The sequence below is a fragment of the Macrotis lagotis genome, chromosome 7, assembly GCF_037893015.1.
Source record: "Macrotis lagotis isolate mMagLag1 chromosome 7, bilby.v1.9.chrom.fasta, whole genome shotgun sequence".
Lineage (NCBI taxonomy): Eukaryota > Metazoa > Chordata > Mammalia > Peramelemorphia > Peramelidae > Macrotis > Macrotis lagotis.
In genome coordinates, this window is record NC_133664.1 from 197,134,459 (window position 1) to 197,157,300 (window position 22,842).

At 35.4% G+C, this 22,842-nt stretch overlaps 1 protein-coding gene across 10 annotated transcripts in view; it reads right to left on the minus strand.

Moving 5' to 3' along the window:
* C7H12orf60 (chromosome 7 C12orf60 homolog) overlaps positions 1–22,842 on the minus strand; it is a 144,964-nt gene that overhangs the window by 109,879 nt on the left and 12,243 nt on the right. For 4 of the 10 annotated variants that reach the window (XM_074194374.1, XM_074194376.1, XM_074194375.1 and 1 more), the window contains one exon: positions 20,537–21,584. The exons of 4 other annotated variants lie outside the window; for them this stretch is intronic. In XM_074194374.1, coding sequence (XP_074050475.1) covers positions 20,826–21,584 — 759 coding nt within the window. In that variant the 3' untranslated portion in view covers positions 20,537–20,825. 2 more of the 10 variants (XR_012470167.1, XR_012470169.1) reach the window with 2 other exon arrangements.

The window sequence follows — 22,842 nt, forward strand, 5'->3', positions numbered from 1 at the left end:
TGTCAGAGCCCCATGATTTCTGATCTTGATTCTAAGGCTATTACTCCCCCTTCCCCATACCTGCCCCTACACACATATCCATGAATGTGTTTACATGTATATAGATTTCTGTATAAATTAAGATTATTAATAATATCAATTAATTATCTAGGTATTTTTACCAATTTTTTAAAAGACTAGGGAAGTAACTCTAAAGGCCCCAATTCACACCTGTCACACAAAGGTTTTTTCAAAATGTTTATATACTTCATCTTCTTTCACAACATGACTAATATGAAAGATGTTAAACATGATTGTATATGTTTAACTTATATCATATTGGGGCAGCTAAGTGGAGCAGTGGATAGAACACCGGCCCTGGAGTCAGGAGTACCTGAGTTCAAATCTGACTTCGGACATTTCCTAATTACCTAGCTGTGTGACCTTGGGCAAGCCACTTAACCATTGCCTTGCAAAAACCTAAAAAAAAAAAAACTACTTTATATCATATTGCGCACTGTCATGGGGAAAGGAGCAAGGTAGAAAAATGTGGAACTCAAAATCTTGCAAAAAAATGAATGCTGAAAACTACCTTTACATGTAATTGGAAAAAAAAATAAAATCTAAATAAAAAAAATTAAAATGTTTATGTAATTTAAAAAGTTCTACCTCCACTTGCCTCTTCACCCATTCTCATTCTCCAGGGGCAGTTTGTTTAATTGTGCTTTTTTTCCCTGAAAAAATTAATTTATTACAAAGATTGCAATATAAAGTGAAAAAACTGACCAATACTTTCTTTCTCATGGTGTTAAATGTTGCTACTTTATGCTAGGTTTTTGCTGCCCTCTGGTGACCATTTGAATCCAAGTTCTCAAAATAAATCTAGTACTAAGCAGGGAAAATGCTGACATTTTCAGTTTGAGAAGCACCTTACAAAAATTATGTCATTTGCTACTCATTAGAAACATAGAAAGTACCTTTTCTTAAGTAGTTGCTTTCCTATGCATGCTAATTTCATATAATGTCAGAGCTGAGTCTTGAATGACCTTCTATCCTCCCCTCACATTAAAAAAATTCATGTTAATAACCCTTTTTATATCATCTTAATTTCAATATATGTCCCCTACTCAGTAAATGATACTTTGTAAAACAGAATAAAAAATAAAAAGGTATATAGCAAAATTACATTACCTCTATAAAGAAGTGGAGATACATTTTCTTCTCTCCCTTCAGGAACAAGTTTGATCACATAACATTCAGTTTGGTTTTGGTGTTGTAATTCTTTACAATTACATTGTTGTTATCATTGTGTCATGGTGTGTTTTATTTTCCTGTTTCTTCTTTCTTTATTCTGCATCAATTCACACAAATTTTCCCATGTATCTTTGAATTATTTATATTCATTGCTTATTTTAGTTCATTATGTTTTTTAGTCACTCCCCATTCAATGGGTTCATTCCTGTTTTGTTTTCAATTCTTTGCTGCAATAAACAGGTATAAATGGTACATATTTCTATCTCTGACCTCCTTGGGGTACACACTACACAATGAAACTTACAGATCAAAGGATATAAACTTTTAATCTTTTGTATTGATGATGGAGAAAATGGAGTAATCAGGTTCGATGTATGAAAAACCATTTTGATTCAGGAGGGTAAGAAAGGTTTGGGTTTTAATTTGCAGATTTCACAAAGCTTTACAGGTTACTAAAGATTCACAGAGGCTGAAAGTAAAGACATTTAAGAAGAGGAAAAGAAGAAAGGGAAAGGGAACAGCCACTAGATGTGACTGGGCTTAAACCCACCAAGATACAGAATGGAGAAGGGTACTGGCCAAGCTTTACTCTCCCCCACTCCAAGTCAAAGAGGAGAGGTTCAACAGGTGATTTACCTTGACAAGACTGGGGTCAGGTATTCACCTTGGAAGAGAGTCAAAAAAGTGGTGGATGGGATGAATTGCTTTCTATTATCTTGGTGAATTTACATTTGAGAAGTCTTATCTTGAATAATGGAAAGGAAATCATAATTTACATTTGAGAAGAGAGCCTGAAGCCCTCATAAAATATCCTTAATATTAAAAGGCTTGACAAACATTTCTCTTTCAAGAGTATAATCACAAATTGCTTCCAAAATGGTTACAATAATTCACAATACCACAAACTGCATATCAAAATGCTTGCATTCCTCTAGAATCTCCTTCATTATTCCCTTTTTTTGTTAACTTTGCCAATTTTCTGCCACCCTTCTTTTTCCAAATTATGAAATTGAGAGATTGTGACCTACTCAACTTGTCTTAAAGAATTATCAGAAAGATTATCAGCTAATCCGTTTTATTGTTTTTTAGCCAGCACCTTATCATGTTATAACTGAGTTGGCATAATATGAATAAATAAAATAAATTGCCTTTCTTTAAAAACCACTAATTATAGCCTTCTTATCTCTTTACCAACCTGAGCACTTAAAAAGTAGATGGATGGGTGGCTAGGTGGCACAGTGGATAGAGCACTGGCCCTGGAGTCGGGAGTGCCTGAGTTCAAATCCGGCTCTGACACTTAATAATTACCTAGCTATGTGGCCTTGGGCAAGCCAATTGGCCCCACTGCCTTGCAAAAAAAAAAATGAAAAAAAAAAAGAAAAAAAGTAGATGGATTTGATCTCTATTAACCTCTCTGTCCACCCCAGGAGCAATGCATGAACTGGTGAGCTGGAATATAAGAAAAGCTGAGTGTTACAGAATTGGCATTTTTGGATTGTTCTGCAGAAGACTTTTGAGAGTCCCCTGGATGGTGAAGTGTGAGAAATCACTGAGTGTTTGGTTTCCACAGAATGTGAGAGGATGCTATTAGGATTTCACAGGTATCTCTTGTCAAAAGTGTCAAAGACTGCAGAGTAAGTCAAAAGAAATGAAGATTAGGGGCAGCTAGATGACACAGTGGATAGAGTACCAACTCTGGAGTTCAGGAGGAGCTGAGTTCAAAGCTGAGTTCAAATCTAACTCAGACACTTAATGATTACTTAGCTGTGTGACCTTGGGCAAGTCACTTAACCCCAATGCCTTGCCAAAAAAAAAAAAGGAATGAAGATTGAGAAAAGGTCATTAGATTTGTTATCTAATTAATCGTTAGTAACTTTGAAGAAAGTAGTTTCAGTGGAATGATAAGGTCAGAAGCCAGAGGAAAGATTTGATAATTAATCCCCAAATAAAATATAAAGAACGTATTAGAGAAGCCAAGATGGCAGATGCAACCACCTAGCTAAACTCTCCCAACATTCCTTCCTAAATACCTTTAAAATAGCATCTCAAATCAGGCAGAGCAGCAGAGCTATCAAAAGGTTGAGGGTGAGACACTTTTTCAGTCTAAGAAAACTTAAAGAGGTTGGCAGGAAAAGACTGTAACCCTCAGGGTGGAGGCTTGTCTGGAATCCACATATGGGCTGCAGCAATAGCCCATAATAGCATCAACAGCTTCCAGAGCTCCAAGTCCAGAAAACATAAGGGAGACTTTCTGATAAGAGATCAGAAAGATATTGTGTGTTAGTACTGGGTACAGCTGGCACTGCTTGGCAACTCTCTGGGTCATAGTTCCAGGGTGGAGAGGAGTACTAGGGTCCAATGCCAAATAAGTAGAAGCCCTGGTTGGTATTCTGAGGCAAAGCTAGTACTTGTGACTGCAGGGGATCAGGAATCTTCCTGTGTAATATAGCAAATAAAATCCCATGACACAAATTTACTAATTATACTAGTCAATAATCAGTAAATTAATATTCAATAGTTTCTCTCAGTAAGCAAAGACACCAAGGGAAAGTCCTGCACCAATACAAATCCAGGTTTGTCTTCCTGACAGCAAATTACTGGGAACTCTCCCAACAAAGAAATTTAATAACCTGATCAGTTTTAATAAATTATTAAATGAGGAGGTCAGTTAAGAACGCTTAACTCCTCCCAATTACTCATTGTTGCAAGGACAGGGGGTGGAATTAGTTGAGAAATAAAGCTTGGACATGAATTTTGAGCCCCTCTAGCAAACTGGGCACCTCAATAAGGTTCTCTGATTTTATTTCTCCTTCATGAAATAGGATGCCCCAAGCTCTAATGAAGGAAGTAAAGTCATACAATGAACAAACCTTGGCAATTCTTGATAATGAGAATTTAGCTTTTGTTTATAGAAGAAACAGAGAATCCCAGACCAGATCCAGGAGAGTCAGACCACATTCTTCAACCATTTTCTGGAAAATGGTTTTCTATGTGAGCTAAAGTTAAGAAGTAGGGAATTTTCAAACTTTTCCCAGGATCACACCACCTTGGAAGCACCAAAAATGTACAGATCCTCAGAAAACTAGCTCTGAAAACAGCAGCATGAACAAGACAGAAGCTTAAGACAATGTCTCTCCACTACTAGAAGAAAAGAACCCAACTTTAACTTTTAGTTCAAAGTCAAGAAATAGGCTGGAAAAATGAGAAAATAACAACAAAAAATTTTGGATATAAAAAGCTGAAGACCAAGACATAAAATCAGAAGACAAAAATGTGAAAACAGCTACCAAAAAATAAAATTCTTAAAGAAATGAGATAAAAGAGAATTATGAAAAAAGAATTAATAGCTTGTTATAGTAACTTTTGTGGTAGCAAAGAATTGGAAATCAAGGAGATACTCAGCAATAGTTGAGTATGATGAATGATTGAACAAGTTACAGTATATAATTGTGATGATGTACTACTGTGATTTAAGAAATAATTGGGGGGGGGGGGCGACTAGGTGGTGCAGTGAATAGAGCACCAGCCCTGGAGTCAGGAGTACCTGAGTTCAAATCTGGCCTCAAGCACTTAATAATTACCTTACCTAGCTTGAGCAAGCCACTTAACCCCATTGCTTTGCAAAACAAAAACAAACAAAAAAAAAAAGAAAGAAAGAAAGAACCAAGGGGGCAGCTAGGTGGCACAGGGAATAGAGTACCAGAGTTCAAATTCAGCCTCAGATGCTTAATGATTACCTAGCTGTGACCTTGGGCAAGTCACTTAACCCCAATGCTTTGAAAAAAGCAAAAAAACAAAGAACCAAGGCAGTGGTTTCAGAAAAACCTATATGAACTGATGCAAAATGAAGTGAGGAGAAACAGATCATTGTAAAGTAATAGCAATGTTTTAATGATGATCAATTCTGAAAGATTTGATCACACTGATCAATACAATGATCTACAATTCCAAAGGACTCATGATAAAAAAAAATGCTATCTACCTCCAAAGAGAGAACTAATGAACTCTGAGTACTGAAATACAATTTCCTCATCTTCTTTATTTTTCTTTTTTTTAATTTTACTAATAACATTGTCTTGCATGATTTCACATGAATAATTTATATCACATTGGTTAAAAAAATAAAGTGCATATTAACCTCAGGACTTTTTAAATTAGAATGTACTTTTAAAAAGCTGATTGACATATTTCACAAATAATTCTTTTGATACAAGATTTAGCCAATATAGGGCATATTCCACATAACACTGCCCAGACTAACACTGTTTTACAATAACAAATGTAAGGGATAGTTGAAATGATTCTATACTATACCTCCATCCATACCACCATCAATACCGCACCTGCACAAGAAGGACCAACAACACCACCACCATTTCTTGAGTTCAGTAACATCAAAAGTTATGGTCACAAAGGATGAAATTTAAAGTGTAGACAAAATGAAACTATGCTAAATATCTCTACGAAGTGTAAACTTCTTTATAAAGAATAGAGCAACATGATAAGTTTCACTCCTTTCCTTTCTCCCTCTCACTCATAACACAACAAAAAATTACATCTAAGAAAAATTTCATGAGGACTTCATGCCAGAATAAAGAGCTCCCAGTGCCATGAATTGTGAGTTATCCTCTGTCACACATGTAGAGAATATGTGCTCCTTACTAACAGTAACAAAGTTGGAGTCTTCTGTTACCAGGAACAATATTGAAGAAAACATCTTAAAAACCAGATTGGGCCAAATGGAAAAAGAGATCCAAAATAGCCAATGAAGAGAAGAGTACTTTAAAAAACAGAATTGGCTAAATAGAAGTAGAGACACAAAAGCTCACTGAAGAAAATAATTCCTTAAAATATAGAATTGAGCAAAGAGAAGTTGATGACTCTGTGAGAAATTGAGAAACAATAAATCAAAATCAAATGAATGAAAAACTAGAAGAAAATGTGAAACATCTCACTAGAAAAACAACTGACCTGGAAAACAGAACCAGAAGAGAGAAGTTAAAAATTATCAGACTACATGAAAATCATGATTTAAAAAAAATGCCTAGACATGATCTTTCAAGAATTATCAAAGAAAAGTGCCCTGATATTCTAGAAGCAGAGGATAAAATAGAAATTTAAAGAATCCACAATCACCTCTGAAAGAGATAGCAAAATGAAAACTGCCAGGAATATTATAGCCAATTTTAAGACCTCCCAGATCAAGGAGAAAACATTGCAAGCAGTCAGAAAAAAAATTAAATTATCATGGAGATTTTGTCAGGATAATACAAGACTTACTTAGCAGCTTCTAAGGAATCAAGAGCTTGGAATATGATATTCTAGAAGGTAAAAGACATTGGATTACAATCAAGAATCAACTACCCAGCAAAACTGAACATATTCTTTCAGAGGAAAAGATAGACATTCAATGAAATAAAGGACTTTCAAACTTTCCTGATGAAAAGACTAGAGTTGAATAGAAAAATCTGATATTCAAATATGAGCCTCAAGTGAAGCATAAAAATCTAACCAGGAAAGGCAAATCATAAGGGACTTAATAATGTTGAACTGCTTATATTCCAACATGGAAAGATGATACTGATAACTCATTTAAACTTTCTCATTAATTAGGATAGTTAAAAGGAGTAAATATAGACAAGGCACAGGTAGAAGTTGAATATGAAGGAATAATATATTAAAAAGATGGAGTTAAGGGGTAAGAGAGGAATGTACTAGGAGCAAGGGAAAGGAGCAGGTAGAATGAGTCAAGTTATTTCACATAAAGAGGTAAGAAAAAGATTTTGCCATAGAGTGGGAGAAGAGAGAATTAAGTGAGATTGAGCCTAACTCTCATTGAAATTGGCTCAGAGAGGGAATGACATACACACTCAATTGAGTATACAAAACTATATCACCCTAGAGGAAAGAAGGAGGGGAAGGGAATGGGAGAAAGGAGGTAGAAGGTAATAGAAGGGAGGGAAGATTGTGGGAGGCAGGAACCAGATGCTAAACACTTTTGAAAAGGAACAGGATGAAAGGAGAGAGAGAATAGAATAAATGGGGTGAGGGAACAGGAAGGAGGAAAATAGTATTAGTAACTACGGGAAAAATATTGAAACAAGTATCTCTGATAAAGATCTCATTTCTCAAACATAGAGAACTGAGTCAAATTCATAAAAAATAAGAGCCATTCCCCAATTGATAAATCATCAAAAGGCTATCAAGACTATGGCTATATATTTTTTTAAAAATGTCCTAATAACTTCCTAATGATTGGAGAAATACAAATTAGAACAATTCTGGTGTTCTACCTTAAAACTATCGGATTGACTAATAGGACATAAAGAAAAAATGACAAATGTTGAAGGGAATGTAGGAAAAATGAGACATTGATACACTAATAGAGGAGTTGCAAAATGATTCAATAATTCTGTGGAGCAATTTGAACTATGCCCAAAGGATGATAAAACTAGGCCTACCCTTTAACCCAGCAATGCCACTACCAGATCTATATTCCACGAGAGATAAAACAAACAGGAAGGAAAAGAATCTATATGTATGAGGATATTTATAGCAGCTCTTTCCTTGTGGCAAGGAACTCTAATTTGAAGGGATGCTCATTGATTGGAGAATGGTTGAACAAATTGTGGTATGTGGTTATGTCATTATGATGGAATACTATTTTGCTATAAGAACTGAAGAACAAGGGCAGCTAGGTGGAGCAGTGGATAGAGCACCGGCCCAGGAAACACTTATCCTTTTCATCTACAATTACCCTTGATCCTATTTACTTGTCTCCAGCATATTTCCCCTATAATCATCTGTGTGTGTCTCTGAGTCTAGCTATCTGTCTGTAATCTCCCCCACACACACACACACACATACACACGTCCCTTCCATGATACCCTCTCACCATACCCATCTCTCCATCCATCAAAAACTCCTTGCAGAGCAAAGCATATTAAGTTCTTAAAATTTCATGTTTTTTCTTTCTTACTCATAGTTTGTTTTCTTAGTTTTAATTTTCTTTCACAAAAGAACTAATATGGAAATATGTTAAACATGATTGTAAGGGCAGCTGGGTGGCACAGTGGATAGAGCACTGGCCTAGAGTCAGGAGGACCTGAGTTCAAATTCAGCCTCAGACACTTAATAATTGCCTAGCTGTGTGACCTTGGGCAAGTCACTTAACCCCATTGCCTTAAATAAATTTTAAAAAACATGATTGTATACATACAACTTTACCAAATTGTTTGCTGTCATGGGAGGGAGGGAGGTAAGGGAGAGTAGAATTCACAAACATGCAAAAGGATGAATATTGAAAACTACCTTTGCATGTAATTGGAAAAATAATTTTTTTTAAAAAGTTGCTACCAAAAAAAAATTTTCACTTCATTATAGCATGCCTTCCAGTTACTGCCTTGTATCTTTCCTCTTCTCTTCAGTAAAACTCCTAGTAAATACCATTTATAATAGGTATCTTCACTTCCTCTTCTCTCATTCTCTTCTAAACTTTCTACTGACTAGGTCATGAATTCACCATTCTTCTGAAACAGCTCTCTGCAAAATTACATTTGATTTCTTCATTTCCAAATCCAATAGCCTATTTCCCAAACTGGATAATGAAGAGTTGTACAAGACTGAAAACAATTAATCAAGAAATTCCTGAATCTCATCCTTTTCCGTCTCTCTGCAACTTTTATCATCTTCTCCTCTTGGAGAATTTTTTTTCTCACATCTGGATTTTCCAGACACTGTTCCCTATTGGTTATCTTTCTACCTGTCTGTCTGCTCCTTCTCAGTCTCTTTTGTTAGATCTTCATCCATGACAAGCCCACTAAATATGGGTGTTTTTAAAGGCTCTAGACCTCTTCTTTTTTTTGTATATACTCTTAATTGATCCTATCTACTATCATTGATTCTCAAATCTACTCATCTTTTCTGAATTCCACTGTCACTTTACCAACTGCATAGTGGATATTTTGAATTGGATGTTCTATAGGTATATCAAATCCAACATGTTGAAAATAGACCTTATCTTTCCTATCACTCCTCTTCCTATCATTTCTATTATATTGAAGATACCACTGTCCTTCAAATCAACCAATTTCCAACCTCTAGGTCATTCTTGAGTCAGGCAGCATGACACAGGGGAAGAGCTCTGATACTAGCAACAAAAAACCAGAAACTCAGTTTCAAATCCTTCCTCTAATATTTACTAGCAGCAGTGTAATGTGGGACCCTCAACCACATTGCAAAATGAAATGTTTGGACTAGATTGCTTCTGAAGAACTACCCAGTTATATATTTATGGTCTTACTCATTTTTTCTTACCCCACATATCTAATCAATTGACAAAGTCATATTGATTCTGCCTTCAAACTATTGTATCCATTCCCTTTTCTCTACCTATATCACAATCATTGTAGTTCAAGGTTTTTATCACTTCTTGTCTAATTGTTATTGCCCAGCTTCCAATTGGGATTTCTCTATGAATTTTGAAGGATAGACTTCTTGTACTCTTTAACATGGCATTTTAAGACATTGGGGGAGGAACTTAGAGTTTCAATGCTTGAGTCTCCCCAAGAATCTAGAGATCTTTTTAAAGCTGGGAAATTTACAAATGTACCAAATGTAGTCCAAATGATTAATAAAGCTGGAAAAAATGGGAGGGGGAAGGATGAATTAGTTTATAATGAGATAGTTTCTGTTCTTGTTCTAGATCTATGACCTGTAACTTTCTTGATGGAAATTCCAAGTGGTTCAAGAGAAACCCGAGACTCAACTGTTCATTTGCTTTGTGTATCTTTCTATGAGCATAGGTGAGCAAAACAACACTTTGATTACCAATTCCTAGACTTGGAAACAGTCCTTTGGAGAGGATCAAGTCTTGTTTCCTTGCACAGTGATTTATGAAAGCTTGCCTTATCCCCAACTACTGCTTCAAATGTCCTAGTGTTCCTAGCTTTGGGTTCCATTTGGTCTGTCATCTTGGTTAGCCATCTTCTAATATAATACTGACCTGGATGGAAGTGTTTTCTGATGTTACTTTTTCATGTTCTGGTCACTAATTCACCTGGTACCCTCTTAGATCTTTGCTGAGGTATCTGTGGGGAAACTAAGTTCCTCTAACAACTCTGATGTCATCATTTTAATTGAAGTCAAGTGGTTGTGTATTGTTTTAAACTCAAAAAATTTAATTATAAACCAACATCAAAAATACTTTTTAGTTTTCCTCATTAGATTGTCTTCCACTGTCATAATACCAGAATGCCTATCTGGGATCCCATTGCCTCAACCAGTAGTTACCTCAGATTGCCAACTATGTTGAAGCCAGGGAACTTAACTAACTTGACCTCCACTTTTCTTTACCCACTATATTACCATCTCTCCTATTAAAATGTAAGCTCCTGAGGACAGAGCCCATTGGTGCTCTTTGAGAATGAAGGCCAAACAACAATGATGTATCTCCAGAGTTTAGAAAAGTGCTTGTCACATATTAAGTGCTTCACTTTTTCATTCAATTATTAGTTTTTCAGCAAGCATGAGAGCACCACACTGCTCTGGAGTGTGAAAAGAGAAAGGAGAGGAAAAGGAAAAGAAGGAGGGGAGGGAAGGGAAGGGGAGGGGAGGGGAGGGGAGGGGAGAGGAGAGCAGGAAAATGAATAGACAGGAAGGAAGGAAAGAAGGTAAGAAAAAAGAAAGTATGTAGGCCCGCAAGAGAGAGAGGGGGTGGAGGGGGGAGGGGGAGGGGGGGAGGGGGGAGGGGGAGGGGGAGGGAGAGGGGGGAGAGGGGGAGGGAGGGGGAGAGAGAGAGAGAGAGAGAGAGAGAGAGAGAGAGAGAGAGAGAGAGAACTATTCCAAACTTCTTTTGGCTAATAATAATTACTGTGGGCTGTGCCATTTAAACCAGAAGGATGATGGATTGATTTGCATATCATACACAATTGAAAGATTGTTAAGTTCATTTCTGGGGAAAAAACCATGGAATTGTTTACAGTCAGTATTGTTTTTTACTGACTGCTGGAATTTTCTTACTTTAAAAGGTCTTGGTTGCTTATTTTCTATCTGGAATTATCTCTTCTGTTTAAGACATAATAAAAATTATTTGAGTGATACTACAAGAGGACGCCCCCCCCCCCCAAAAAAGGAACAAGTGAGGTCTCCTAGTGGATTTCACAAGATGATTATTTGATGATGCCTGTATCATATCAAAAACAAGTGTTTCACTAATCTAATAGTGATAGAAAAGCAAAACTGATGATCTTTTGTTCCCAAGTATTGTGTAGTTATTTTTTATGATGGTCATGAAAGAAATGGAGTATTTTTTAAACTATGTGACTCCTATAAATCACACATTACAAAAATATGTTTAAGCAAAATTAAGCATAGCAGCTTCCCTAATTGTTGTCTTAGTATAGGTATGACAAATACATAACAATATGAGGGTCACATCACTCCTTTGTATGGAACTAGATTAAAATGCAATTGGGAAATATATTTTTTACTTTTTTTTTAGATTTTTCAAGGCAATGGGGTTAAGTGGCTTGCCCAAGGCCACACAGCTAGGTAATTATTAAGTGCCTGAGGTTGTATTTGAAACCAGGTACTCCTGACTCCAAGGTCGGTGCTCTATCCGCTGAACCACCTAGTCGCCCCCACTGTGCCACCTAGCTGCCCCTGGGAAATATATTAAAAAATAAAATATAATAGAAAATAATTTTAACATGGTTTTGTAATTCAATGTGCTATCTAAAGGGATCTGTGAATATGATTTAGCAGCCCCTATTTTTATTTGACACTACTGTCTTAGTGGAAAATAGACTGCACTTGGAGTCAGAAAAACTAGATTTGAGTCTAACAGAAAGCTTTGCTATTTGGCATTTGGGAAATCATTTAACCTTAATGAATCTATTCCTTATATGTAAAATGACAGAGTAGAACTAAATGATTTCTGGGTCCTTGTTTTAAACCCTAATTTTACCTAAACCAGCAATTCTCAGAGTATGACCAAGAATCATGAAGAGGTTATAAGGTTCTACAGACTGGTTTCATGAAATAGTCACTTAAAAAATATAAACTATTATGTCTATACACTTGTGTTGAAATATTTGGTATTCATTAAATGTCCTTATATATTCACAATTTTCTATCATTCAACCTTTTCCTGTGCCATGAGACCTCTAACCAAGCACTTTGTCCTCACTATGACCTCTATTCCCTCTACTCTTCACTTCTTTTCTAAGATAACACTGGTTACCTTTGTCATCCTTTCCCTATTTCAAGTTTAGCTACTGTATGCGCTCTCCTATTACATTTTGCCAGAGTATCCACTCCATGTCAAAACTTTCTGCTTGGAATCTTTAATACATCAAAATAATCAAAGCCATTTGTCAAGAGCTCCTTCCTCTTCTCTCTTCATCAGAGATCCCTCTACTATCTGCTCTCCTGCCTCAGATGAAGAAGGGACTCTTTTCCTTGAGAAGATGCCAAGTCCTTTACATGAATTCTTGGTCCCACCTTCCACCTTTCCTCCTGTCTTCTCCAGCTGACTGACCCCAAAGACCTTCCAATTTTTTTATCCTCAACTTCACTTTTATCTGCATCTCCCTACTATTGTCTACTAACAACATTTTAAAAACTCTCACTAGCATGACTACCCTATAATATTCTATATTTTTCCTTTTCAAATTTCTTGAGAAATTTATACTAAGCATCACTATGTCCTTTGTTTTCACTATCTTATAAATTTTCTGCAATGTGACTTCTGACATCACTCAACTGAAGGCTCTATCTTAAGTTACCAATGAACTCTTAACTGCCAAAACTTTTTTTTTATTTAAGGCAATGGGGTTATGACATGGCCAAAGTCATACAGTTAGGGAACTACTGAGGCCAGATATAAAGGGGCTCCGGGCTGGTGCTCTATCGACTATGCCACCTAGCTGTCCCATTACCTTTTTCTTAGTCATTTTAAAAAATATTTTGCAGTCCTTAACTTTTGTTGATCACTTCTCCAAGATACGTCTTCTCTCCTGTTAGTTCTCTCCCTCTAACTCAATACCTTTTTCAGTTTTCTTTATTGGTTCTTTATCCATATAAAGCACATTAACCACAGGTTACCCCCCCCCAAAAAAAAATTCTAAGTCCTCTTGACCTTTTCTTTTTATTATCTCATATCAGTTTCCATAGTTTTGATGATCATCTCTCTACAGATGATTCCCAGAATATATCTCTCTCCTTCAGTCCTACATCAACTACCTTTTGCATATCTTGAACTAGACATCATATAGTCATCTCAAACTCAACATATTTAAACTAGAACTCATGTTAACCTTGATCATAAATTTCCCATTTCTGTTGAGGCATCACTGTTTTCCCAGTCACTTAACTAATTTACTTAACTTTACTCACCCCTATTCATGCCAAATAATCTTACGTCTCTCTTCAGAACATCTCTTCTATAACATCCCCTTCTCATAGCCAACATTCTAGCTCAGGTTCCTATCACTTCTTGCCTGGATTATTGCAATTATTGCCTAATTGGTTTCTCTGTCTCTAATAAATTCATTCCCCATTCAGTTATCAGAGTGACTTTTTCTAAAGTATGGGTCTGATCATGTTTGTTTAGTTTTTCAGTTGTTTCCAACTCTTTATGACCCTTTTGAGGGTCTTCTTGGCAAAGATACTAGAGTGGTGAAGAAATTGAGAATATTAGAGTTAGGTGACTTGCTAAAGATCTGAGGCTGCATTTGAACTCAGGAAGATGAGACTTCCTGCCTCCAGGTTCAGTACTCTATGCACTGCACTCCTAAGCTATGTCATACAACTACAAATACAGTAATTCCTCTTTAACCTCCAGGATCAAATATAAAGTCTGCTTGGCAATGATAGCTCTTCATAATCTGGTCCTTCCTACCTTGTTAGCCTACTTATTTTTTACATTCATCCTCTAACCCAACCACTCTGATTTATTTGCTGTTACTTACACAATACTCCATTATCTCTGATCTCTGTGCCTTTGTACTGGCTATCCCTCATTCCTAAAATGTTCCCTTTCCTCATGGCTACTATGAATTTTTTCCTAGCTTGTTTCAAGAGTCAACTTAAATTCTTAAAACTTTCCTGCATCTGTATAAATTTTGTATATTATCTCTCCCATTTGAATGATAATTTCTTGAAGACAGGGGCTGTCTTTATCTTTCTTTGTATCCCCCAGAGCATGGTTCTAGTGATTTATAAGTGATTTTGATTGGTTAATAGTTAATTGGTCAAAAGCATTATCATTTCTCTTATTCTGGTTGGGTAAGGTTCCAATGAAGTTTAACCAAATGATCAGCTGATCAAGAGAGTTTAAGGAACAGGACCTAAGAGGTGAGTAGATAAAAAAATGGTTTTAAATAGTGACTGGAACTCAGTGAGGGTTAATCATAATCTATTCTTGATACAAACTTGGTAGTAACTATCCATGAATCAACTGTTATATCTTATATATTCTTTACTAATAGAAAATTATGACGTAAGAAAATGATTCTTGTGATATTCAGAATTCCTAATAACATTTCTAGAAAGGCCAGACAGTCATGCATTATAAATGAATCAAAGGGAAAATTATTTATCATTTTCCTGGTTAACCTTTTAAATATAATTGCTAAAGACATATTACTGAAGCAACAATTAGATCTCCCTTCTCTACAACATCTTTGTCATCTGTGAGGACTGGTTGAAGAACCTAAGCAGAACTATTTTTTAATTTTAAGTTTACTTTTTTCCCCATCCTAAAATTAGCTGAAATTTGAACCCAGTTTTGCTACCAGCAGTTCATGTCCATGTCATCTGATCTTGTGTCAGAACTCTTGGGAACTATGTGCTATCTTTCCAGTTGAGTGTGTAAGTTCTTTCTGACTCCTTCTCCCCAGTCTCAAGCATGAGTGGAGGACTGACTCCATCCTTCTTTCTCCTCATCTGACCAAAACTTGAATAGTTCATGTCCTGCCTTACCTGACAAAGTCAGTAACCTTTAAAACTGTAACTCAGAGAATTTCTGTGATAAAAACAGAAACGTATCAAGGGATTTTTTCCTTGAAAGTACTCAATTTTTAAAATTTATTGATGCCTTTCACTTCAATATCGCATCGATTTCCAAATATACCTGTTCTATAATTCAGTGATTTTCCCTTTTAACAAAAGTTTAAAAAGTCTAATAAAACCTGCAAATCAACTGCATAAAGTTAGTACACCCAAGTTTCCATATCCATAGTTTTCCACCTTTCTCTAATGAAAAGGGGATATATTGTCTTATTTTCACTGGAGTTAATCATGAGTGTTTCTTTTATTATTCTTTGTTTATACTTCTGTCATAATTGAGTATATTTTCCCCCTAAATTCACTTTATTTGACCTTCCTAAGTCTCTCTGAATTTCATATTCATTTCTTATAGCACAATATTCTATTTACATACCACAATTTGCTGTGCCATTCTTAATCAAGGAACATTCATTTTGAAAAAGAGCTGCAATGAATGTTTTGCTTTATATGGATCTTTTTTCCATTTTTTTTTACCTCCTTGAACTATATGCCAAGCAGTTGGATTGCTAATTCAAAAAGTATGCATATTTTAGTCATTTCTTTTAGCATAATTCCAAATTACTTTTCAGAATATCTGGACAAATTTACAGTCCCACTAAAACAATATCCTTTACAGACCCTCCAACATCAATAATTTCCATAGTTTGTTATCTTTGCCAGTTACTAGGTATGAGATGACATGTTTCTCTCATTAGTGTTTTGGAACAATCTTTCAAATGCATAGTTTGTAATTCTTAGCAAAACTGTTCATTTTATCTATTATGGAATGTCTCTTGATCTTAAATAGTTGTATTAATTCCCAGGGGCAGCTAGAAGGTACAGTGGATAGAGTGCTGGATCTGAAGTCAGGAAAATTACTCTTCCTGAGTTCAAGCCTGTCCTCAGACACCCACTGTGTTACCCTGGCCAAATCACTTAATATAGTTTGGCTTAGTTCTTTAAATGTCAAAAAGTCAGATAGGACAAAAAACAAAATTTCCCTATATATTTTATAGGACACCAAATATATTTAGGGATCTTTGAAGTCATGTACTCCAACCTCATTTTATGAGGAAATTGAGGCCCAGAGAACTACAGTGACTTATAACAGGTATCAATCGGCAGAAGAATTACAAGATGCTGACATGACTTCTCATTACAAGGCTAAAAATATGGAAAGGTTATATGGAAAGGAAATCAGCAAGCTTGCTGTCTAGGATCACTGCCCTAATATGGCAGTTTGATTCTGACTAATTGGCTTCTAGATTCAGCTCCCTAAACTCTGAAAAAAACTGTGAGTCTCATTGATATAAAGTATGTGTAGTAATATGTGGAACACCAACTTCTGTTGCCCAATCTTCCTAAAACTACATTGGACAAATAAGTCCCCAAAATGGCAGCATCAGCTAGTAAATAATACTTGTAGGGGTGTTACTGGTCAGTCAGCATAACCTGAAGTTATATGTCCTTTTAGTGATTCCATATTGAACCTGCAGTAATTTCTAACTCAAAAGAAAGATGCCAAGGGACAAAAGTAAAAGATGAAATGTATAAAGAAACTTAATAGTGAAGCTGACTACATACAACATATATATACAGATATATATATATACACATACATATTTATAAATATACATATACATATATATGTTATATATATATATATATATATATATATATATATATATATATATATAAATTTGATCCTATTTATAACTGATTTTATCCTATTACTGCCCAGGTCATGGTTCTTTTGTCTCTGAACATAATGCAGAAAATAAGATAGGCCTGTAATGAGTTAGAAATTCAGCTCTCCTAAAACAGTTAATCACTGTCCTAATCTTGCCTTATGGAAAAGATATCCTTAGGGAATTCAAATGGACACCAGGAGTTTGGTCTAGTATCTACACATCACCAAGCTAAACTTCAATATCTGGGCTGCTATCTTCAACCTTATAAGCAGACTCAAATAATGAACATTTCTTAGTCACAGGAGGAAATGATTTACTATCAGTCCCTCATTTCCAACTTTCAACCAATCATATCGTTCCCTGTGCCTCAGCTATATAACTAATCATGTTGCCACCATGATGTCACCAACCCTTCAACCTTGCTGTTCTTTGTTCTATAGTCCCCCAAACCTACAAAAGGGAAGCTGTCCTTCTTCTTAGGGTTTTTGGAATAAATCAAGCCATTCTGCAGGCTGGTAGCATCTCTTCTAATAAAATGTTATTCGCTCAAAGAAAATGTGCCTCAGGTTACCTTTGTCAATGTGTAATATACAATAGGATATACATTCTCAGGGATTCGTATTGCATCAATACAAGATAATGGGAAATGAACAAATGTGTTCACTATGGCACACAAATATCCGCAGTTATTAATGAAAGGATTTTTCTCTCAGTTTAGAGTTTTCCTTTTACCTTAGCTGTATTTATTTTACTTATGAAAAATCTCCTCAATTTAATGATAGAAATTGCCTGTTTTACATTTTTAAATTTCTTATATCTTTTGGTTAAGAATGGGCCCCTCTCCCAGCTATAATTATACTCCAATTTTGTTTTATGACATGATCTTTTATATGTAAGTCAAATATTCATTTGGTATTTATTCTGTTATGAATTAATCTGCATTTCTCCCCAAACTGATTTTTATCTTTTTATAGTTTTCTCAAATAGTTTATTTTCTTGGGTTTATTGTATACTGAGTATAAAAGATAGCATTTTTGAGGGGTTTTTTTTGCAAGGCAAATGGGGTTAAGCAGCTTGCCCAAGGCCACACAGCTAGGTAATTATTAATTGTCTGAGACCGGATTTGAACCCAAGTACTCCCGACTCCAAGGCCAGTGCTTTATCCAGTATGCCACCTAAGATAGCATTTTTTTAATCAAAAAATTGATAAACCACTTACAACACTTTTGATTTTTTTTAAGTGCAGGAAGCCAAATGACCAAAATCAAAAATGGGAAGGATAATTTCTAAAATAACAGATGAAGTTTAAAATAAAGTAGTATGTCCAATCATATACAAACAAAATTCAAACTTAGTACACATTAAATTGGTACAGCTATACTTAGGAAAAAAGATTTGGAATGGGGGGGAGGAATCATTGCATTAAACATCCTAGATAATTCTATAAAGAATGAGATAAAAGACATAACCATTATGCAACTGGTTGGACAGCAGCCTAATACATACCTTTTGGAGTAATATTCAACAAGAGTAACAACTCATACCTTCTGACATAGCAATTCCACTAAAATGGGGCCTTATCTCACAAATGTAATATCTGTAGGATATCATCTGTAGGAAAATATTCATTGCTTCTTTTTTATTACAACTCAAAACAATAGGAAACAACCTTTACACCCCAGCAATTGGAAAATGGCTAAATAATTATGATATTTGAATGTATTGGTATTAGAAAGTAATGTTCCATAGTAATTTACACAATTAAAACAACACAGCTAGCTAACAGACATCCCATCTAGTCCAATTCCCTTCTTTTGTAGAAGAGGAAACTGAAAGGGATATGCCTAAGGTCAAGCAACTAGTCCATTAGAGGCAGGATGTGAATACAGTGCTGTATCCAGTCAGTGTTCTTTCATCATATTGATTGCAACAAGGCCCAGAACACTTCAGAGCTTCCTAAATGACCATCATAATCATCATAAAAATTTTGCCCAAATTATCCACCTCTATAATGAAAGAGCCAGGTAGATGAAAAATGACTACTCTCCAGACCGTGATATGCAGTTAGATGAACAATATACAATGTTCATTTATATGTATAATATGCACAAGACAGACTGTGCTTAAGGATAATTAGCTAGGCCCCAAGTAGAACAAGAGAAGAACAGAATGGATTAACTTTAGAAATTGTAATGTTCTATTTTCGGTTTTTTTTTAATAAACTCAAACATTTTCTAAATCAAAAAGTCCATTTTGTAAATAACAATATTCTGGTATTATTTTATGCCTGAAAATAAATTGCCCCAAAACTAAAATGTAGGATTTCTGGAAGAGAAATAAGAGCACTCTATGAGGAGCATTATCCCCAAAGCTAATGTGCTTTTGAAGTAAGATAGCTGAAGCAAGAGGTTTGAAATCAGGAACATTGTACCTAAAAAACTTTTAATACACTGAATTATATGTATATTTTCCAGTAATTGTTTAAGTCAACTGAGTGGAATTCTCAAATGACTTATTTAAAACCTTGCTGTCTCTTCCTTTTTTAGTTATCTTTGGATTCTTCTTTTTCACAATGTAAAATTTATATGCATAAAATGATAGACCTTCATTGACTTTGATAAGGGTCTGTTTTCTAATACAACATGTTTATTACAATAGTATAACCATTAAAAGGAATGAATTCACTTGTCTTTCAAAAACAATTCCATACAACTTCATATTTTCCCCTGATCTTTTACAATATGATACTTTCTATAGCACTTGATCATCCTTAAATTTCTTATTTAACTCTGATATTAAAAGATCTTCAGTAAAGCTTATTGCAAATGCTTAACTGTGATATGGTAGTGACCTGAGCTCCCAAAGGGTATACCAGCTAAGTGTAAACTCTGGCAGGTTTCCTACAACATTTTTAGTACAGTCCTGGTGATTTAAGGGCCAATTGACTAAATTTCAGAGAGGCTCATCATCAAAAGGTTGGCCAGCAGGTGCTGAATGCTCTTTGGTCACATAAAAGATACTCATGATTTGTGAACTATACAAATGAAGAGAATATCTACATTGCTTATATCTAGCTATAAAATCTATTTTAAGCACTAACAAAATATACTATCCCCACTTGAGAGAAATGTTTCTCAAATGGCAAAGTTAAGGAGTGAGAAATTTGACTTCCTGGGATAGACAAAAAAAGGGAGTGGGTGTGTAGAGAAAAATGTGCACGAGCGGGCGTGTCTGTGTGTGTGTGTGTGTGTGTGTGTGTGTGTGTGTGTGTGTGTGTGTGTGTCTGTATCTGTGTGTGTCTGTATGGTTGGTTAGTTGTTTTAATGTAGATGGATTTTCTTTTTTTTTTTTAATCCTCTAAAGCCTAGTTGTCCCTGAGGGTTTCTTGCTAGTATTGACCACTGCTCAATGAAAAATGTTATACAATCTTGGACTTTTCAGTTTTTTGCAGGAAACATTTATAATATAAATTAAATGAGGGTTAGAACATCTAAAATTTTAGTTTTGCTTTAAGAGAATTATTTAGTAGTCATGAAAGTTGTCAAAAATAGTAATAAAGTAGGTCTTTTGAAATTTTTATATTTGTTAAGCAGATGCCACTCCAAAGGGGATTTATTTGAGTTTTTTTAACAAGCAAGAAGAGAAGCAAATTGTTTACTGTTTGACAGCTGCCAAGCCTCATACTTCAAATTAAATAACAGGTCTAGGTTTCCTGAAATCAAAGCACCTTAGTGCCTCTCTTACAAGCAAAGGAACATTCTAGCTTTTATGGTGAGAAATCATTGGATGAGAATTGCTCTTCTATTTATCAAAACACCTCCTTTCCAGCTCTACTACTTACTAATTGTAGAGCTACTTAGATAATTTTAATAATTCCATATTGGTTTCTATAGCCTTAGAGACTTGTTGTAGTTTGTCTGCAACAGGTTCCATAGTCTTGACAATTTCTAGGAGATAATCTGTAGCTGTTAATGAGGGGGTCATGGAGCTCTGACCTCCCAGATTGCTCAACTTCTCTAGGATGTCTGTAGGTTGCTTTGGTGGGCAAACAACTGGGCAGCAACCTTTTGCAGGATGGAAAGGAATTGTTAGTTCAGAGGGATTTTTATGGAGATCAATCAGTCGTAGGTTCATGATTGAGGACTTCATCAGTTGGGAAAGAGCACATTCCATACTCTCAAAGAAGTTGACATTTTTCAGCATAAGAATAAGTGGCAGCTGAGCGCAGTCAGAAATTTCTTTAGCTGTCGCACATAACTTTTTAGCAGTGTTTGGACAGCAAGGGTCTTTCTCCATTACAGAGTTCATGGTTGTTTCTAGATTGGCAAATTGACAACACTCAGCCCTGGTTTTGTCCTTTGTTTCGATATCACCCTGAACCTTCTTCAAAGAACATACTACTTCTTCAAAATAATCCTTAACAGTTCCACTTTCATTCACACAAATATAAGGCATTTGGTTGCCCAGATAACTGGTGAGTAATTGAATAAAGGTATTTATGGAACAATTAAGTTTTTGTAAACAATTGTAGAAAGTGTTACCAGTCTGAATAAATTTCTCTTTATCCTTCTCTGATATCAATGACATTCTTCCAAGAAAGAAGTGGCAGCACTGCAAAACAAATCAGGAAACCAAAGTGAAGAAAGCCAAAGTTTGAGAAGAAAAAAAAACTGATAGGCTCCCAGGCACTCTAAGAAGTATCTGTGTCAGGGCGGCTAGGTGGCACAGTGGATAAAGCACCGGCCCTGGAGTCAGGAGTACCTGGGTTCAAATTCGGTCTCAGACAATAATTACCTAGCTGTGTGGCCTGGGCAAGCCACTTAACCCCATTTGCCTTGCAAAAATCTAAAAAAAAAAAAAGTATCTGTGTCAACTCTATACAGACAGTGTAATTCCTGATTGCATAGTTAACTCCTACAAGATAAAGTACAACTAGTATTAGACCTCCTTTAGCTAGAAAGTGGTTGATATGATTTATAAAAAGCACACTAAGCCTGTTCTGGTTGTGAAATGTGAGTTCCAATACTGATTCTGTCACTAATTATTATGTGACACTTAGTAAGTCACATCATATTAGAAGAAATTAGTTCATATTTGAAAACTAGAAGGATCCTTAGAGACAATTTATTCCATTTCTAACAAAGAAACTGAGGTGCTGATGAGCTGATGTAAGTACTAGAGATTCATTCTGAGTTCAAATCCAACATTTCTTCCCCTCCATAAGAGGTTTCAGTTTCTTCATCTATAAAATGAGAATTTTAGTAGATGTTCTCTAAAAGTCCCTTATGAGTTTGTAATTCTATTTTGGAAACAAAAATCCCACTGTGAAGAAAAAATAATGATATATAAGTAAATGTAAACAACATTAATCCACTGTGTGGAGATCACTGTATTAGGGGGTCACCTGTTAGGAGATATAAAGAGATGCTGTATTAAATATTGACTCTACCCTAAAAAGACTTTATAGCTTAATGAGAGAAGATAGAGCAACCTCCTAAAAGTACATGAGTTATCTGTGAAGAAACATAAAACTAACTTGTTCCAAAATAGATAGGTGGATAGATAAAATCAATACTGATGAATTGATTAGAATGATCAGAATAACTCCTTTCAGCAGAGAAGAGGAAGGTACTTTAGATTAGGGTCTTCATTTAAGAGTTTTCAACCTCAAAATGGCTTCCAAATTTGTGCAAAGAAATAATGAAAGATGTAAAAGTTACCACAGAAGCAAAGACTTTCAACAAAGTAGGAAGGAACATCAAAGACCATCTACTCCAACCTAAATGAAATCATCTCCTCCTACTTTCTGGCAAATGATCATCCGGATTCTTCTTGAAGACCTCTACCAAAGGAAAATATATTACTACTA